Genomic DNA, 17657 nt, shown 5'->3' on the forward strand with positions numbered 1-17657 from the left:
GTTTCTTTTCTCACGCTGACACTGTGAAGATGTCCAGGCCAGGGGAGATGTGACGAGGAAGAACATCACCGTGTCTGTTGTTTCTTTTATGGAGCACGGGCAGTCTGGGAGAGTCAAGGAGATTCATGAAAACATTTTCAACTTGAAAGCATTCCTAGTTGAAAGCCCACATCTGCTGAGATGATTTGAGGGAGGGAAGTGATTTCTTATTTACTGAAGCAAGATGTAAAAGAGAGACTTAAAAACGAATGTCACCGTGATATGACAGGCTGCACATTCTCACTGGGCTAACATTTCCATTTGTTTTCATATTCTACAAAAGTTTCCTCCCAACATCAGGTAATAGTTAATTGACTTTTAGCATTCTGCTGCGCAATGGGTAAAATGTGAATCGATTAATGCTGATCTCTTGCACTCAGATGTAATTCTAGATCTCAATACGCTTGAAATTCCCTTCACATACAGAGTTTTTCTTACTTGTTGTACTATATTCTACATTGTAGAATACTAGTGAAGACATCAAAGTATAAAATAACACATATGAAAAGTAGTAACCAATTATTTTATTTTTTACAAATAAACACATATTTTATATTTCAGATTGTTCAAAGTAGTCACCCTTTGCCTTGATGACAGCTTTGCACACTCTTGGCATTCTCTCAACCAGCTTCATGGGGTAGTCACCTGGAATGCATTTCAATTAACAGGTGTGCCTTGTTAAAAGTTAATTTGTGGAATTTCTTTCCTTCTTAATGCGTTTGAGCCAATCAGTCAATCCAGAAAATTTCAAGAACTTTGAATGTTTCTTCAACTACAGTCGCAAAAACCATCAAGCGCTGTGATGAAACTGGCTATCATGAGGACCGCCACAGGAAGGAATGACCCAGAGATACCTCTGCTGCAGAGGATAAGTTCATTAGACTTAACTGCACCTCAGAAATTGCAGCCCAAATAAATGCTTCACAGAGTTCAAGTAACAAACACATCTCAACATCAACTGATCAGAGGAGACTGTGGCAGGTAGCCTAGTGTTTAGAGCGTTGGACTAGAAACCGAAAGGTTGCAAGATTGAATCCCCGAGCTGACAAGGTAAAAATCTGTCGTTCTGCCCCTGAACAAAGCAGTTAGCCCACGGTTCAAAGGCTGTCATTGAAAATAAGAATTTGTTCTTAACTGACTTGCCTAGTTAAAGAAAGGAACATTTTTTTAAACTGTGTGGATCAGGCCGTCATGGTCAATTTGCTGCAAAGAAACCACTACTAAAGGACATTAATAATAATAAGAGACTTGCTTAGGCTAAAAAACACTAGCAATGGACAATAGCCTGGTGGAAATCTGTCCTTTGGTCTGAAGAGTCCAAATTTTAGATTTATGGTTCCAACCGCCATGTCTCAGTTGCAGAGTAGGTGAATGGATCATCTCTGCATGTGTGGTTCCTACTGTGAAGCGTGGAGGAGGAGGTGTGATGGTGTGGGGGTGCTTTGCTGGTGACACTCTCTGTGATTTATTTCGAATTCAAAGCACACTAAACCATCTGGTTTGCGCTTAGTGGGCTTATCATTTATTTTTCAAGAGGACAATGACCTAAACACATCTCCAGGCTGTGTAAGGGCTATTTGACCAAGAAGGAGCATGATGGAGTGCTGCATCAGATGACCTGGTGTAACAGTATAACTTTAAACCGTCCCCTCGCCCCGACACGGGCGCGAACCAGGGACCCTCTGCACACATCAACAACTGACACCCACGAAGCGTCGTTTCCCATCGCTCCACAAAAGGCGCGGCCCTTGCAGAGCAAGGGGCAACACTACATCTAGGTTTCAGAGCAAGTGACGTAACTGATTGAAACGCTACTAGCGCGTACCCGCTAACTAGCTAGCCATTTCACATCCGTTACACTGGCCTCGACAATCACCCGACCTCAACTCAACTGAGATGATTTGCGATGAGTTGGACAGCAGAGTGAAGAAAAAGCAGCCAACAAGTGCTCAGCATATGTGGAAACTCCTTCAAGACTGTTGGAAAAGTGTTCCTCATGAAGCTGGTTGAGAGAATGCCAAGCTTGTGCAAAGCTGTCATCATGGCCAAGGGTGGCTACTTTGAAGAATCTCAAATGTCAAATATATTTTGATTAACACTTTTTTTGGTTACTACATAATTCCATATGTGTTATTTCATAGTGTTGATGTCTTCACTATTATTCTACAATGTAGAAAATAGTAAAAAATAAAGAAAAACCCTTAGAGTCCAGGCTCTGTTTTCGAGCCCAGGCTCTGTCGCAGCCGGCCGCGACCGGGAGACCCATTGTAAGGCTCACAATTGGCCCAGCGTCATCCGGGTTAGGAATGTCCTTGTCCCATCGCGCACTAGCGACTCCTGTAGCGGGCTGGGCGCAGTGTACGCTGACACGGTGGCCAGGTGCATGGTGTTTCCTTCGACACATTGGTGCGGCTGGCTTCCGGGTTAAGTGGGCATTGTGTCAAGAAGTAGTGCGGCTTGGTTGACTTGTGTTTTGGAAGACGCACGGCTCTCGACCTTCGCCTCTCCCGAGTCCATACGGGAGTTGCAGCGATGAGACAAGAATGTAACTACCAATTGGATACCACGAAATTGGGGAGAAAACGGGTAAAATATATATATACAGTATATTCATAAAGAAAATAAAGAAAAACCCTTCAATGAGTTTGACCGGTACTGTATATTTCCAAAAGGTAGATTTTTTATCAAACCTTTAAGCAGAGTATCATTGTTTAGCCAGTATCACACTTTAGCTTAGATAGAGGTACAGTGTGTGGGTTCTATATGAACACACTCACACACACACACACACACTGGGTGGGGTATGTACTCCAATCAATAACATCAAATTAGCAAACACAATAAAGAGATAATAAGGTCGCGTAAGGTTTAAACCAGTTATCTTCTCTCACCCTGCCACCCATACAAAATCACAGCTCCTTCATTAAACAGGTACACTGCCCTCTTATGGCCCTAGAACCATATTGCACTGTCGCATCCAATAACCAACATCAACTCAGACAGAACTAATGCACTCAAATATTCTACACCTGAATGGAGACCATAGGGGCAAAATATATTATTCTGTCTTCTGGGTTTTGGTGGATGATCCATCAATACTTTTTTTCTCCAAAACTGATCTTTCAGGGCCATGGAGGTGCTTTTGAATATAGATTAATAATTGCATTTTGGGGGAGAGGGAAAGAGGGGTTGTCCCTACAGTCTCTGAGCTGGGTCAGATGTTAGCAGTTGTGTGAAGTTTTGGCTCATTTAAGGGACTTAACAACTAAATAAATAAATTGTTTTATTCAAGTAGGCCACTACAACAGTGATAAGACGAACTATAACAACAGCTCTACTTACCCTTTTAAATTTTTTGATTGTATATAAATAGTATTTTATAAGGCCCCCCAACTACATATCAGGTGGAGTAACTTGGTATTTAATTATATATATATATTTGTATTACACTAGAGGGAGACAAAGAGCCTTTGTAGATGTTATAATTGACATGACCTCATCTTGTTTTCTTAGATGTTGTCATGTCCCATTCTGTAACTAAACTCAGAGTAAAGTGATAGTAAATTGAGAGTAAAAGTGATAGGAAGTATGATTGGCAGAGCACATGATGACGTATTTGTTAAGTTCTTTTGTTGTTTTGTATTTATTAGGATCCCCATAAGCTGCTGCAAAAGCATCAGCTACTCTTCCTGGGGTCCACATGAAACATGACATAATACTAATTGTTTTGGTCACTTACACATATTTGGCTAACATTACTGTGGTTGTAGCGAAATGCTTCTGATTCTAGCTCCAACAGTACAGTAATACCTAACAATAGAAAACAATACACGCAAATGCCAAAACATTCAAATAAAGGAATTAAGAAATGTAAAAATATTAGAATGAGCAATGTCAGAGTCCGGAATATAAATATATATGTATATGATGGTGTGTATAGACATTATGGACAGTATATGAATAGAAAAGGTGTGTACATCAGTACTTATATAGGATGAGCCCCGACAGGAATACAGTATATACATATAAAGTGGTATGAATACATATAAAGTATATACATATAAACAGTATGAAACATTATTAAAGTGAACAGTGTTCAATGACTATGTACCGTACATAGGGCAGCAGTCTTTAAAGTTCAGGGCAGGGTACTAGGCCGACTAGTGGTGACTATTTAACAGTCTGATGGCCTGGAGATAGAAGCTGCTCAGTGTCTCTGTCCCTTTGATGTACGTGTACTTTCTCCACCTTTAAATCCCCCCTCCAAAATTTGGGGCAGGCACAGTGGTCTAAGGCACTGCATCGCAGTGCTAGCTGTGCCACTAGAGATCCTGGTTTGAGTCCAGGCTCTGTCGCCGTGCGCTAGCAGAGAGAACAGTCTATGACTAGGGTGGCTGGAGTCTCTGACAATTTTTAGGGCCTTCCTCTGACACCGCCTGGTATAGAGGTCCTGGATGGCTGGGAGCTCAGCCCAGGTGATGTACTGAGCCGTACGCACTACCCTCTGTAGTGCCTTGCGTTCGGACGATGAACAGTTGCCGTACCAAGCGGAGACACAGTCAGTCAAGATGCTCTCAATGGTGCAGGTGTAGAACTTTTTGAGGATCTGACGGCCCATGACAAACCTTTTCAGCCTCAAAGAGGCATTGTCGTGCCCTCTTCACGACTGTGTTGGTGTGTTTGGACCATGACAGGTCCTTAGTGATGTGGACACCGAGGAACTTGAAGCTCTCAATCCACTCGACTACAGCCCCGTTGATGTGAATGGGGGCATGCTCGGCCTTCCTTTCCTGTAGTTCACAATCAGCTCCTTTTTTTTCACCTGTATTTAACCAGGTAGGCCGGTTGAGAACAAGTTCTCATTTACAACTGCGACCTGGCCAAGATAAAGCAAAGCAGTGCGACCAAAACAACAACACAGAGTTACACATGGGATAAACAAACGTACAGTCAATAACACAATAGAAACATCTGTATACAGTGTGTGCAAATGAAGTAAGGAGGTAAGGCAATAAATAGGCCATAGTGGCGAAGTAATTACAATTTAGCAATTAACACTGGAGTGATAGATGTGCAGATGAGGATGTGCCAGTAGAAATACTGGTGTGCAAAAAAAATATATATGGGGATGAGGCAGGTAGTTGGTTGGATGGGCTATTTACAGATGGGCTGTGTACAGCTGCATCGATTGGTAAGCTGCTCTGACAGCTGATGTCTTGATCACATTGAGGGAGAGGTTGTTGTCCTGGCACAACACTTCCAGGTCTCTCATCTCCTCCCTATAGGCTGTTTCATCATTGTCGGTAATCAGGCCTACCACCGTCATGTTGTCAGCAAACTTAATAAAGGTGTTGGAGTTGTGCGAGGTAGTAGGTGAACAGGAAGTACAGGAGGGGACTAAGCATGCACCCCTGAGGGGCCCCTGTGTTGAGGGATAGCATGGCGGATGTGTTGTTGCATACCCTCAGGGGTGAATGCGGCCCATCAGGAAGTCTAGGATCCAGTTGTAGAGGGAGGTGTTCAGTCCCAGGGTCCCAGGGCACTATGGTGTTGAACACTGAGCTGTAGTCATTAAACAGCATTCTCACGTAAGTGTTCCTTTTGCCAAGGTGGGAAAGGGCGGTATGCAAATTATAGTGGTGTCGGGTAATGTGGAGATGTTATGATCCTTTAACTAGCCTCTCAAAACACTTCATGATGACAGAAGTGAGTGTCACGAGGCAATAGTCATTTAGTTGAGATATCTTCACTTTCTTGGGCAATAGGAACAATGGCAGACATCTTGAAGCAAGTGGGGACAACATACTGGGATAGGGAGAGATTGAATATGTTGTTGTTGTTGTGTAAAATGTTAATGAATTGCTGTGAGGGATTGGCAATATTCCAGCTCCAATAGAACATCAAGCATTGTTGAATTAATTTCTGCGATAAATGAACTTATTTCAGAGCAGTAACAGCCTGGTATAATTATAAAGTACTGAATGTGGGTCACAATAGTGGGTTGTACCCTTTGGGAGATAGGACACTGTGCCGTACCCCATAGATACGCTGGTAATACAGAAGAGCAAGAAAATGCATTACTGACTGAAACAGTAGCAGCACACAGATAATGAAATGTTTAACTTTCATATCAACGTTGTAGGCCTATGCTTTAGGGTGCATTACCAGCTAGGGTTGTGATAACCCTTATGCCCTGTACTGCGTAGTCATTATCTTCATATCTCGCTAGTGCGTGACCCGCACAAATGTTGCATCGTGGCATGGTTACGTCGATCTGCTCCCTGCTCAGGGCTTGCATGGGTTGCTATAACGACAGATGCTATATCTGTCACCCGGCAGCCACAGAACAAGAACATGGAGGCGGTGAGATTGCTCTCCGAGGACTGCCCCCCATCCGAAGGTGCTTTACACCAGCTGTGCACTGTGAAGGTGGATGGATGGATGGTACAGATGGATGTATGGTACAGACGGATGGATGGTATAGATGGATGGCTAAACCTGCCTAGACTTGGCCTAATTCATTCACACTCTACCTCCTCAGTCTCAATCAGCTTGGTGCCACCACCCCCAGTCCGTCACCACCCCCAGTCCGTCACCACCTCCAGTCCCCAGTCAAGACATGTCATCAAAACCTTGTGGGTGGACTGGTCACAATGCATTTATTGCAAATGGGATGATGCTCCTTATCCCTGTGGTATTCGCTATTCAGGCAATAACAAATCTGTTATCTTTTTTAGATATGTGCCTTCCTCTGTTATTCGTCGGACAATCAGTGAGGAGGCTGACAGACAGCTTTGCACGAATCTTATCGAAGTGTCGATTTCCTTTTTAGCATTTCAACGAAACGCGATCTGCTTGTCTCGTCTCTGTGTCGACTGTGTAATTCTATTGATTTTCAAGATCAATGTAGAAAGACTTTACACATTAGATAAGTATAGAGAAGGGTTAGGATACATTTGGAATGCATTGTCCTTTAATAGCTCAATACAGAGATACAGTGTATAAGATATACAGTGACATATATAGTATGATAGTACACAATACAGTGTATACACTAATTGTAACTATAGAAGTAGGCACACGTTTGAGTCTCAATAACAGTGCTACTGTAGATGAAAAAACAACCTCATCAACCACCATATGGTTTAGCATCACCGAGTTTTTGGCTATTGGGGCGTACAGTAGTTGTATTCTGCAGCATCATTGTTTTGAACGTCTTAAGATGCCATTGAATCAACTTTATAGCTTACAAAAAGCTGAGGTAAAAAAAAAAAATGCCATATTGATGGTGTGAGAAAAAGATGGAGGAAACTCCGGGACCAATTACTATGTGGCAACTTTTTTTCTTCGTCTTTTGTAAAAGAGCCGAGTCACTCTCTAAGATCCGAATACACAACACCCGCCTCATACCAGGCTCTTTCTGTGGAAGAGAATTGAACTGAAAGAGGATCTTCGGACATAGTGAGTCACAATAAGAACCAGCGAGAGGACTCTGTGTTCACACCATAAACCACAGTCATACTGTGCATGGAATATTTTCTTTCACCAAACAACTTAAGTGAGGTAAACTTGAAAAGATATGCACTCCAATTTTTGTAAAAAGATAACGAGACACCGGTCGTATAAGAGAAAAACCTTGACCCATAATCTCGTCATATTCTATCAGCAGAATTAAAATGAAGTAGAAATTATATACCAGAAGTTTTTATGGGCACCCAATTATGTGCAGTGCAGCATAATTATTAGCAATTGAACAGCATTTCACGCGTTTAAAAGTGTGAGTAATTTACTTTGAAGTGATTCCTTGGTCCTCCGCAACAGTAGGTTCTGTTTTCTTTCTGTGGGTGACATTCAAATAGCATAAACAACTTATTACTCATCAAATCACTGCTGTCTGCCACAGAGTGGTACAGAGTGAAATAAGAAAAGAGAGTATACTTGAGCATTTGAGCTAGCTCACACCACAAGACCAAGACAAAGTTGCTGAGAGGTGTTGTGACATCTTCACTGAATGTTCCCTTCGAGGACGTCAGTCTGTATCGTCAGGTGACCGTGAATTGCTTGGCGCACTGCTTGGTGCACAGTTGGTCAGTACCTGAAACAGAGGACAGACCAAGTTGCTTGATTGTGTTGAAAAAATGCACACATTTCCAAGCTAGTTAGGTACAACAACAAAACAAATTCTAACGCAGATTCAGAAATGTAACACAATAACTTGCGACAAACTTTCTTCCATTTCAAAAAACAGAAAGTAACACTCTGAAAACATGTACTGAGCCTCACACAGCCCCATAGCAATAAGAAGAAAAATTGTCTTTGTCCACTTTTCTGAGAACACAGCAGGTGGTATGTTCAGTGTTCAAAGGCCTCATTTCTTTCGCTGTTGCGATCGGGCTACTCTCCCTTTGAAAACGACACTTAAATCAAGTACCACAGAATCCCATGTGGAGTGTAGATTTCTTATATAAAACTATTGCTTTCACCTCATTCATTTCACTATTAGGTAGACTTTTTACATTAGTACTAGTACTACGAGTGAGAAAGAGCTGATGGTAAATTAGGATGAAGCAGAGAGATGAGTGGTTGACGAAGGGAACGTTATTACTATGATGTGAGGGAGTCATGTCTTGTGGAAGAAAATGGTTAGTTACATACAACGAGTTTGAAGGGGAGAGTGATTTTCTTATCGAAATCAGGTTGAGAGCCACATTCAAAATACCGTATTGTTGTGAGACATAAAAGTAATCACTTTTATTCTGTAACTGGAACACTCAGGTTGTCTTTATTTTCTGACGGAATGGCTAGGTAGTTTGTCCTGTAGATGGGTGGAAAGAGAGGCATATCTGAGACCCTGTGGTGCATCCATGGAGCACAATACTGTGTACATTTCATTGGGCCTTTCTTATTGAACTCTGTCAATGCAAAAACAAGACAATTGGGATACATTAGCGCTGGGAAAGTTCCAGTTGATTCATGACAACGTGCCAACAGCAAAATCGAACATAAGCCTGGATACCGACTTAGAAACTGTGACGGCGATTTCTTTCAACGTCACGATTCCCACAACCCATGAGTTAGCCTATTTCTTAGCCCTTATTCTATGCGGAAAATGTATCCAAGTAAGAGGACTGTGTCAAATGAAAGTGGGAAAACAGTAGGAAATCCTGCCTCCTAGCCAACAGGCCATGATTGATGTGATTTAGGATCACTAAATGTATACTACAGATCATTTTAAATGGTTGCTTTATCCTGTACTGTTGAACAGCCAGTCACATATTATGGCTGGCTGCCATCAGTGTGCCTCTAATGTAGCTTATCTGCTCAAACAGCTCAATACCAATGGCTGCGTCCCAAATGGCACCCTACTCCCTATATAGTGCACCATTTTTGACCAGAGCCCTATCAGCCCTAAGTCCTGTTGGCACTAGAACGGATGGAGGTCACACCTCGCAACACACCACCGCCGGTGGTTAAACTTAATGTGATATTCCTGGGCATTGGGGTCATTAGGCGTTGCCTCTAGACTGAGTGCAAAGTGCAAAGTGTTGTCTATTTGTGAAACAACTGACACGACCCATGTAATATAGCAGCATACTCTCTTCATCTTTACAGAAGTGCATTATTTTAACTCATTTCTCAATCGATTCCTTCAGGCATTCTCTCAATTTCCCAAGTAAGTTCTGTGTACATCTATCTTGCACTATTGGTACTTTTAGTGTAAGGTACAGGAAATAGTGTAATTGGATTCAAACATGCACTGTATATTACCCAATATCGTATAGTACGGTCGAAATCTGATGGCCACAATCCACTGTATCGACTTCCATCTACCGCCCAGCACCATCACCAATCACTGAGAGCTGACACCACGGGAATATATTTAAGCCTTGGCCACAGAACAAGTCAATTTCGGATCTGGCTGCAAATCCACAGAGCACTAAATTGTCTGTTTGAAAATGGCGGAACAGGAGTCAGCAGAGAGCTCCAAACAATCCAGGGACCTCAGCAGAAAGACGACTTACAGTACTGAAACAGCTGACCGACTACTATTGACCGACTACTGACCGCAGGAGCCCTCAGACCATTACACCTCCATTACACTCTTTCACAGACCGCACAACCTATACATTGAATACTGCATGGCCTAAGAGTAAATGTAAACTATTCACTAACCCCAATTTATTGAAGGGCTCATAAAATCAGCAGGGCTAATGTTACGCCACATTGTCAGTAATGCTTACAGTGGGTAAGGCCCAAACTCCACATATAGTACGAGATACTTAGCATCGTATCCATACTGTATGTGCTGATGCCAACTCTAGTCGTCTATCATTGCCCTACAGCATACATTTAGATACATGGTGCAAAGCAACGATAGAAGACTAGAGTCGGCCTTAGTCCATACAGTATGGACACGAGGCTATGATACACGAGGCTACGAGACATACGGCTACAAGATACGAGGCTACGAGTTACAACGCTACGAGTTACAAGACCCGATTACAAGATACGAGGCTATGAGATCTAACGCTAAGAGATACAAAGCTACAAGGTACAAGACAAGCCTATGAGATAAGAAGCTAGAAGATGCATGGCTAAGAGCTACTCACGCGGTGTCCTGGGCCTGCTCGTCCGACTTGGAGATCTTCCTGTAGCAATATACCATCTCCACCAGGAGCCAGCAGGTGAGGAAGACCAGCAGGACGTACATCATGATCTCTGAGTACAGGGCAGTGGTGTCGTCACTGGCTGCCAGATAGACACACACAACCCATAGAGATGGATATAGGGCACACTTGCTACAAAGTCTGTATTAGCATTGGCAGCGCCATCAAAGGCTTTCACCATTTTAAAGTAGTCAACTGGGCGGGACTACCTATGGGTTAAGGAAGGGTAACGGCATTCCATTCAAGTCAGCAGAAGGGATCAGCCAAATACTCCTGAGCAAAGATTCAAGCACCACAGGTGGCAATTAAATCATTAACTTTAGCTTTATGCCCGTTCAGACTATACACACTCTAACACAGTAGCTGGAGGTATACGCCTTTTAAGTTTGATTACAAACCACCAATAAACTCATAGAAGGAGACACTGACTACTTTGAAATTGATATAGCCCTCAGTGGTTCTGCCCATGCTGTCACAGAAGTGATGATTCGCAAAGATAGGTGTGCTCTCTTTCCATCTCTATGACACAACCCACACCGCATCTGATTGGATAGAACACTGCAAGACAACAAAAATAGACAATGTATTTCAACTGCAGTGGTTGGATAGGGTCTTACTGTAAATCTTGCACAGACTGTTCTACAAGTATGTCATTTGTGAATTAAGGCATAGAGTAGTAAAGATAGCTATTCGTCAATAAGATAACTGGGTAGGCCAATTTGTTTGAATGGGCCAGTGAACAGACCCAGCATATCAGCCATAATAAAGAACTGCCCTGTCGCCACTAGCAATGAAATGACAATTCTAATTGAAACGACTTCAGTATGTAGCAATCTATTTCAGATTCATCCATTCACTCATAATCAAAACTACAAAACAGTCCTATAGGTGGACAGTACAGCTTGTTCTGTTAGCCAGATGAAGTCAATCTCATCCCGTATAGGAGGCAGTTAAGCATGCTTTGTCTGTACATATGAGTTTTTTTGGTACATATTGAGAATACACATTTGATTAGATAATGGTCCAATGATAAAAATGGTAAGATCCAATTACTGCTAGTATTATCAAATGTGTAAAGTATACAGTATAGTGTTTCAGGTAACCTTATTGAGAATAACCAACAAGTCCTCTCGTGATGCTTTAGTGTTTTCCTGCATGCATCGTACATTCTCTACCACCGTTGCCCAGGCAATTTATTGCCAGCTAACGAGATAGTTAGTGTAGCTCTATGCAAAAAACCCATTAGACATTGTATGTAGCCCATATTGATTGGTCAGGTTCCCCCCAAGTTAAAAAAACGGCCATACTGTCTTGCAACACTGCAAACCCACTACAAACGATCCAACGATCATGCTATCTCTTCCCCTAGTTTTCTTACATACAACGCGGTCTTAAATGAACGATGCATTTAATTGGCCCCGTTGTCCTCCCAGTACTACTGCCAGCATTAAACTGGAGCGTTTAGGCTTCATATTTGTAACATAAAAGTGTAAACCATCAAAACGTCTTGCTACAACACATAGAGGAATAAATCATCAAAAACATGAATGATAATCGCCGTCCTCAATGTCCTTGTTGAGTCGTTGTCCGTTTCAGATGTTGTGACTGAAGATAAAAAGTGACTGTGCCAATAAGGAAGTCCACTACACTACAAGATATTGGTACACTATTATCACATTAATAGAGCAGGTTAGATTTATACGTTGTTGTTTTTTTAAAACAGTTTATAAGCGGAAAGACGTTCTTTATATTTAAATAAGTCATTCTTCCTCTTACATGTGAGAGTTGGATCTGTTGAGAACCACCGGGTCAATGAATTGGTGGCCAAACTCCCAAGAAGCTTGAGGCACGGCATTTCCTGTGTGAAACTTCCAAATCGCTGCAGAAAGATATACTTATCGTAATCCCTTCTTATATTGGAATGAAACATTGCTCGCTGGTCCACGGCTTTTTTCCAATTGGACATGGTTATGGTATGAGATGCAAAAGAAAAGTTGTATGTTTGATGTAAAGTACACAAGGGCAAACTAAAATACAGTTGGTAATGACTATTATCAAATGTAGATGTATGCAGATATGAGCCAGCCACTTAAGACACAACTAAGTCGGTCTATATGAACCCCAGCAGTTCATAATAAGTAGACAGAGAGAGGAGAGGTATTGTAAAGTGAATTGTAGGAATAATTATATACAACTATATCTATTAAATAGTATGTTTGAGCACGGTGAACATCCAGGAACCGTCCAGTAAATAGAAACCAAATGATGTACATTACCCCTTATAATAGATAGTAAAGTAGAAAAAAAACTCCCTTACTATACGAGGGCTTCAATTGAGCTTTGATAATAATAAAAACAGAACAAAAACACACAATTACTCATACAATAAAATGATGAATGTTGTTTTATGCAAATTGTAAATACGATTAACATACCCAATAGCGCCGGAGAAAAATAATACATTTTACTTTTAAGTTTTGTCAAAACACATGGCAACAACCAAGGAGAAGCACGTGCAAATATGCAAATCACACATCGCAAACCACAGATGGTTAAGCCTCCAGCAAGGAGCTTGAAAGCACGGGAAGTACAATTACAAAATAGGAAGTAACAGGAAGTGCTCTTACCTTCCTCTCTGACCACCAGGTTGATCACCAGGGTTTTGGTAACCGAGTGCGAGTAGGAGTCAAACTCAAACTGTCGGAACACCTTACAATTGTAGGTGCCCGTGTCGTTCATTGTGACGTTGAGGATACTGATGGAGAGTTCCTGCAGGTCTTTACTTCCATTCCACACCAGGCGACCACGCCAAGGCCCCTCCAGCTCCCTGGGGTGCCCATCAAACAGGTAGATCTGAGGGCGACATAGCAGGCATGCAGGCACGCACACACACACACACAGTAATCGTTGATAGCTAACTTTGCCTCACAGTTCAAAGTACTTGTAGACCATACAGCCTGACCAGGAAAAACCTCCATGCCCTAGTTATGGGCAATCATTCCCGGTCAGGTCACATGGTCAGGAAAAATGGCTGGTCCTATCATCAGGTGAAATAATTGTCATGAAATTGAAGAAGTTGGTGTTTGTGCGAATGTATGTTAGATGGAGGAGACCTACAGGGACGGGTTCTTCGTCAGGTGGGATGTAGTACCAGTCAACGCGTGTCTCCGCGCTGACCTCCTCTCTCTTCATACAGGAGATGCAGGTCAGTTTCATTGGGTTCCCAACGACTGCCTCTGTTTCCGAGGGCACGTCCACACATACTGGCCTGCTCACCTGCACTGGAGATCGTAACAAACAGAGCGGCATCACACCAGCACCACACTGTAGCATGTACAGTACACATCACCCAGAGATACATAATCGTGTGTGTGTGTTTTTGTGTGAGAGAGGCAGGTTAGTGTTTTTTGTCATGAATATTGTTCTGGGGGCATCTCTGCAGAGTGGTCACTAGTTGGCACAGCCACAAAGTCATACAATCCGATTTTAAACCCAACCCTAACCTTAACCCTGACCTTAACAACACTGCTAAACTTAATGCTTAACCCTAACCTTAAAGTAACACCGAAAAGCAAAAACATTTTTAATGAATTTTTACATTATACCTTTTGACTTTGCAGCTGGCCTAAGGGGAAATCATTCAGTTCTACCTCCAAGACAAGACTCATGACATTAAACGTCAACCTACGTGTGAGAGCTGGCGGGAATAGAAGACAACAGAAACACAAACGGATGATTCTATTCAATCACACCCTCCGCCCATCCCCCCGTGGTCTGTTGGTCTGAGAGTGGTGTTCTATCTGATAACCCTGTGAACTCATTTTCTGCCAGCCTTGGATGAGCTCCCTGTTGTGCCAGTCAGACTGGCATAATGCAGTACCATAAACACCACTGCTCTCAAATCACAACTCACTCACCACATAATGCACCCTCACACCCTGGACCAAAATAAATGTCACACTAGACTGACAACTGTGGACACATGCAGCGAGCGTTACATCATCCACCCCACTACACAAGGGCTGAATCCCAAACAGCACCATATTTCATATATAGTGCACTACTTTTGGACCGGGGCCCGGGTCAAAAGTAGTGCACTATATAGGGAATAGGGTGCCATTTGGGACACAGGTAAACCCAGTCAAACCCAGCCAGGCTGCTATATTGATTGAGGGATGAAATTATGTGGTTTTCTGCATGGAGTCTTTGTGTGACTGACTGATGAAACACAGGGTTAGTATTATGTAACCCAGAGCCCCAGGCTGTCTGTCAACATCGGTCACAACTCCAGCTCATTCTGAAGGGTCATACATGCAGGCACATGGAAACCGGGACAGTCACAGTAGTGAAAGTGACACAGAAAAGTACTGGGAAAGAGGACCAAGTAGAAACCTACTCTAAATGATACAAAAAGTGTCAGTAGCCTAATGTTACGTATGAATTCATGTATTTCTTATTTCTGAAGGGAAGCACAGACAGACCTCATCTGAGGCTTTAACTCACTGAGAAGTGAGAAGAGGATCTACTGTATGATCTCTATTTAAGTCCCTCTATTAGTTTGTTCATGTTTTTAAATGCTGGAATAATACACCACTGTATATATACAAAAGTGGAACCCTTAGTGGATCAGCCATACCCGTTGCTGACAGGTGTATAAAATCGAGCACACCGCCATGCAATCTCCATAGACAAACATTGGCACTAGAATGGCCTTGTTTACATAGAATGCCACCTTTCCAACAAGTCAGTTCGTCATATTTCTGCCCTGCTAGAGCTGCCCCGGGCAACTGTAAGTGCCGTTAATGTGAAATGGAAACATCTAGGAGCAACAACGGCTAGGAGCAATGGAAACATCTAGGAGCAACAACGGCTCAGCCGCAAAGCGGTAGACAACACAAGCTCACAGAACGGGACCGCAGAGTGCTGAAGCACGTAAAACTTGTCTTTCCTCGGTTGCAACACTCACTACCTAGTTTCAAACTGCCTCTGAAAGCAACGTCAGCACAAGAACTGTTCATCGGAAGCTTCATGAAATAGCAGATGCCAGGTTTAGCAGATGCCAGGAGAACACTACCTGCCCCAATGCATAGTGCCAACTGTAAAGTTTGGTGGATGAGGAATAACGGTCTGGGGCTGTTTTTCATGGTTTGGGCTTGGCATCTTAGTGCCACCGAAGGAAAATCTTAAACCTACAGCATACTTTGTGGTAACAGTTTGGGTATTACCCTTTCCTGTTTCAGCATGACAATGCTCCCGTCCACAAAGGGAAGTCCATACAGAAATATTTTGTAGAGATTGGTGTGGAAAAACTTGACTGGCCTGCACAGAGACTTGACCTCAACCTCATCAAACACCTATGGAATGAATTGGAACGCCGACTGCGAGCCAGGCCTAATCGCCCAACATCAGTGCCCAACTTCACTAATGCTCTTGTGGCTGAATGGAAGCAAGTCCCCGCGGAAATGTTCCAACATAGTGGAAAGCCTTCCCAGAAGAGTGGAGGCTATTATTGCAGCAAAAGGGGGACCAACTCCATATTAATGCCCATAATTTTGGAATGAGATGTTCGACAAGCAGGTGTCCACATACTTTGGTCATGTAATGCATTTAGAATATGTTATATAAAAATGTTGCCAAATTGCATTTTATTTTACTTTAGAGAGTGATTACCAAAATCATGTCCTGTCTGTAGGCTTCTACATGTGACAATAATATGTTTACACCTTCATTTTACTTTATACAAAAGACAAGTGAATGTTACTATAGGCTTTGTATATCACTTGACCCTGTCAAATCATGCCACGCTAGCCTTTGTCAGACCTCTCAAAGTGGTCAGTTGAACCCCCCCCCCCCCCCCCCCCCCCCCCCCCCCGCCCCCCCCCCCCCCCCCCCCCCCCCCCCCCCTCCCCCCCCCCCCCCCCCCCCCCCCACCCCCCCCCCCTCCCCCCCCCCCCCCCCCCCCCCCCCCCCCCCCCCCCCCCCCCCCCCCCCAAAAAGTCACGAAATGATGACGGAAAATAAATGCTTAGATTGTGCCAAATTGTGCCAATTTATGTCAATAACCGTCGCATCGCAAGTATAAGATAAGTGTGATTTTCAATCATTAGAAACAAATACATAATGTATGTGCAAACACTTACCTACTAAAACCAAAAGTAAAAGAGAATGCAATATAACACTGATTCGAGTTCTCATATTCGGTGTTCTCTGGGATAGCTGTCTTGGGCACTCTCTCCCTGTTCACAATCAAAGAAAGAAAACACACTTTAAACTTCGAATAATCTCATATTTCATCTACAGTATTTCTATGGCGTGGTGGCAGATTGCCCTAGTTTGATTAGGCTATTTGAGGAGCGTCATTTCAGGACAATGGACAGCGCACCCAGGAGATCAGTCGTCGATAATTATAACATATTCTCTGTAGAGATTTCACAAAGTGTGAGAAAAATATCGCTTTATGCTATATGCTGGTCTATCAATTTTCCGTAAAGTTTTAATGTCGAACAGCTTCCACAAAAGGCAACGGTTGGTTATTTGCCAGTGTCTGAAGACAACATGAATTAAATAGTATAATTGACTGGCATGTTGCCTAAGATTCATCATTTATCTTATTGTAAACTACTCCCACATTTTCCAGTAGTAGTAACTTTGTGGTGAGAAAATAAAATAACTCACACACTCAGTCATTCACTCGATATTCCTCGCAGTTCCGGCATGAATAAAACCCAGAAGAGACCTGTAGATTCTATACTCCGGTTAGGCCACTTTCTAGATCTGGGTGAGCGTCTAGAAATCCTCAATCATACAATGACAATGGATTGTAAAAAGTTGAATTTGAAAAGCGAATAATAAATTGGTTTGATGAAAAAAGGCTACTCCTTTGTCAGAATCTTCATAAAAGGAGGAGCAAACGGAAAATGACGTTTCTTCTTCCGCTGTCCACTGCCTTTG

The 17657-nt window shown here is 42.7% G+C and overlaps 1 protein-coding gene across 4 annotated transcripts; it reads right to left on the reverse strand.

Moving 5' to 3' along the window:
- Positions 1 to 6990: 6990 nt before the first annotated feature.
- On the reverse strand, positions 6991 to 17657 carry scn3b (sodium channel, voltage-gated, type III, beta). Of its 4 annotated transcripts, none has more exons than XM_023967181.2 (7): positions 17386 to 17657; positions 16847 to 16942; positions 13824 to 13987; positions 13334 to 13559; positions 10650 to 10788; positions 8759 to 8854; positions 6991 to 8134 (listed from the first exon to the last, which is right to left on the reverse strand). In XM_023967181.2, exons 2-6 carry the CDS (start codon positions 16899 to 16901, stop codon positions 8791 to 8793), a joined length of 648 nt encoding a protein of 215 aa, XP_023822949.1. In that variant the 5' UTR covers positions 16902 to 16942; positions 17386 to 17657; the 3' UTR covers positions 6991 to 8134; positions 8759 to 8790. The 4 variants fall into 4 exon arrangements, with proteins under 4 accessions (XP_023822949.1, XP_023822947.1, XP_023822946.1 ...); XM_023967179.2 differs by having other exon boundaries at positions 8789 to 8854; positions 17382 to 17657; XM_023967178.2 differs by having other exon boundaries at positions 17382 to 17657.

The sequence above is a fragment of the Salvelinus sp. IW2-2015 genome, linkage group LG22 (genome assembly GCF_002910315.2).
Source record: "Salvelinus sp. IW2-2015 linkage group LG22, ASM291031v2, whole genome shotgun sequence".
Classification (NCBI taxonomy): Eukaryota; Metazoa; Chordata; class Actinopteri; order Salmoniformes; family Salmonidae; genus Salvelinus; species Salvelinus sp. IW2-2015.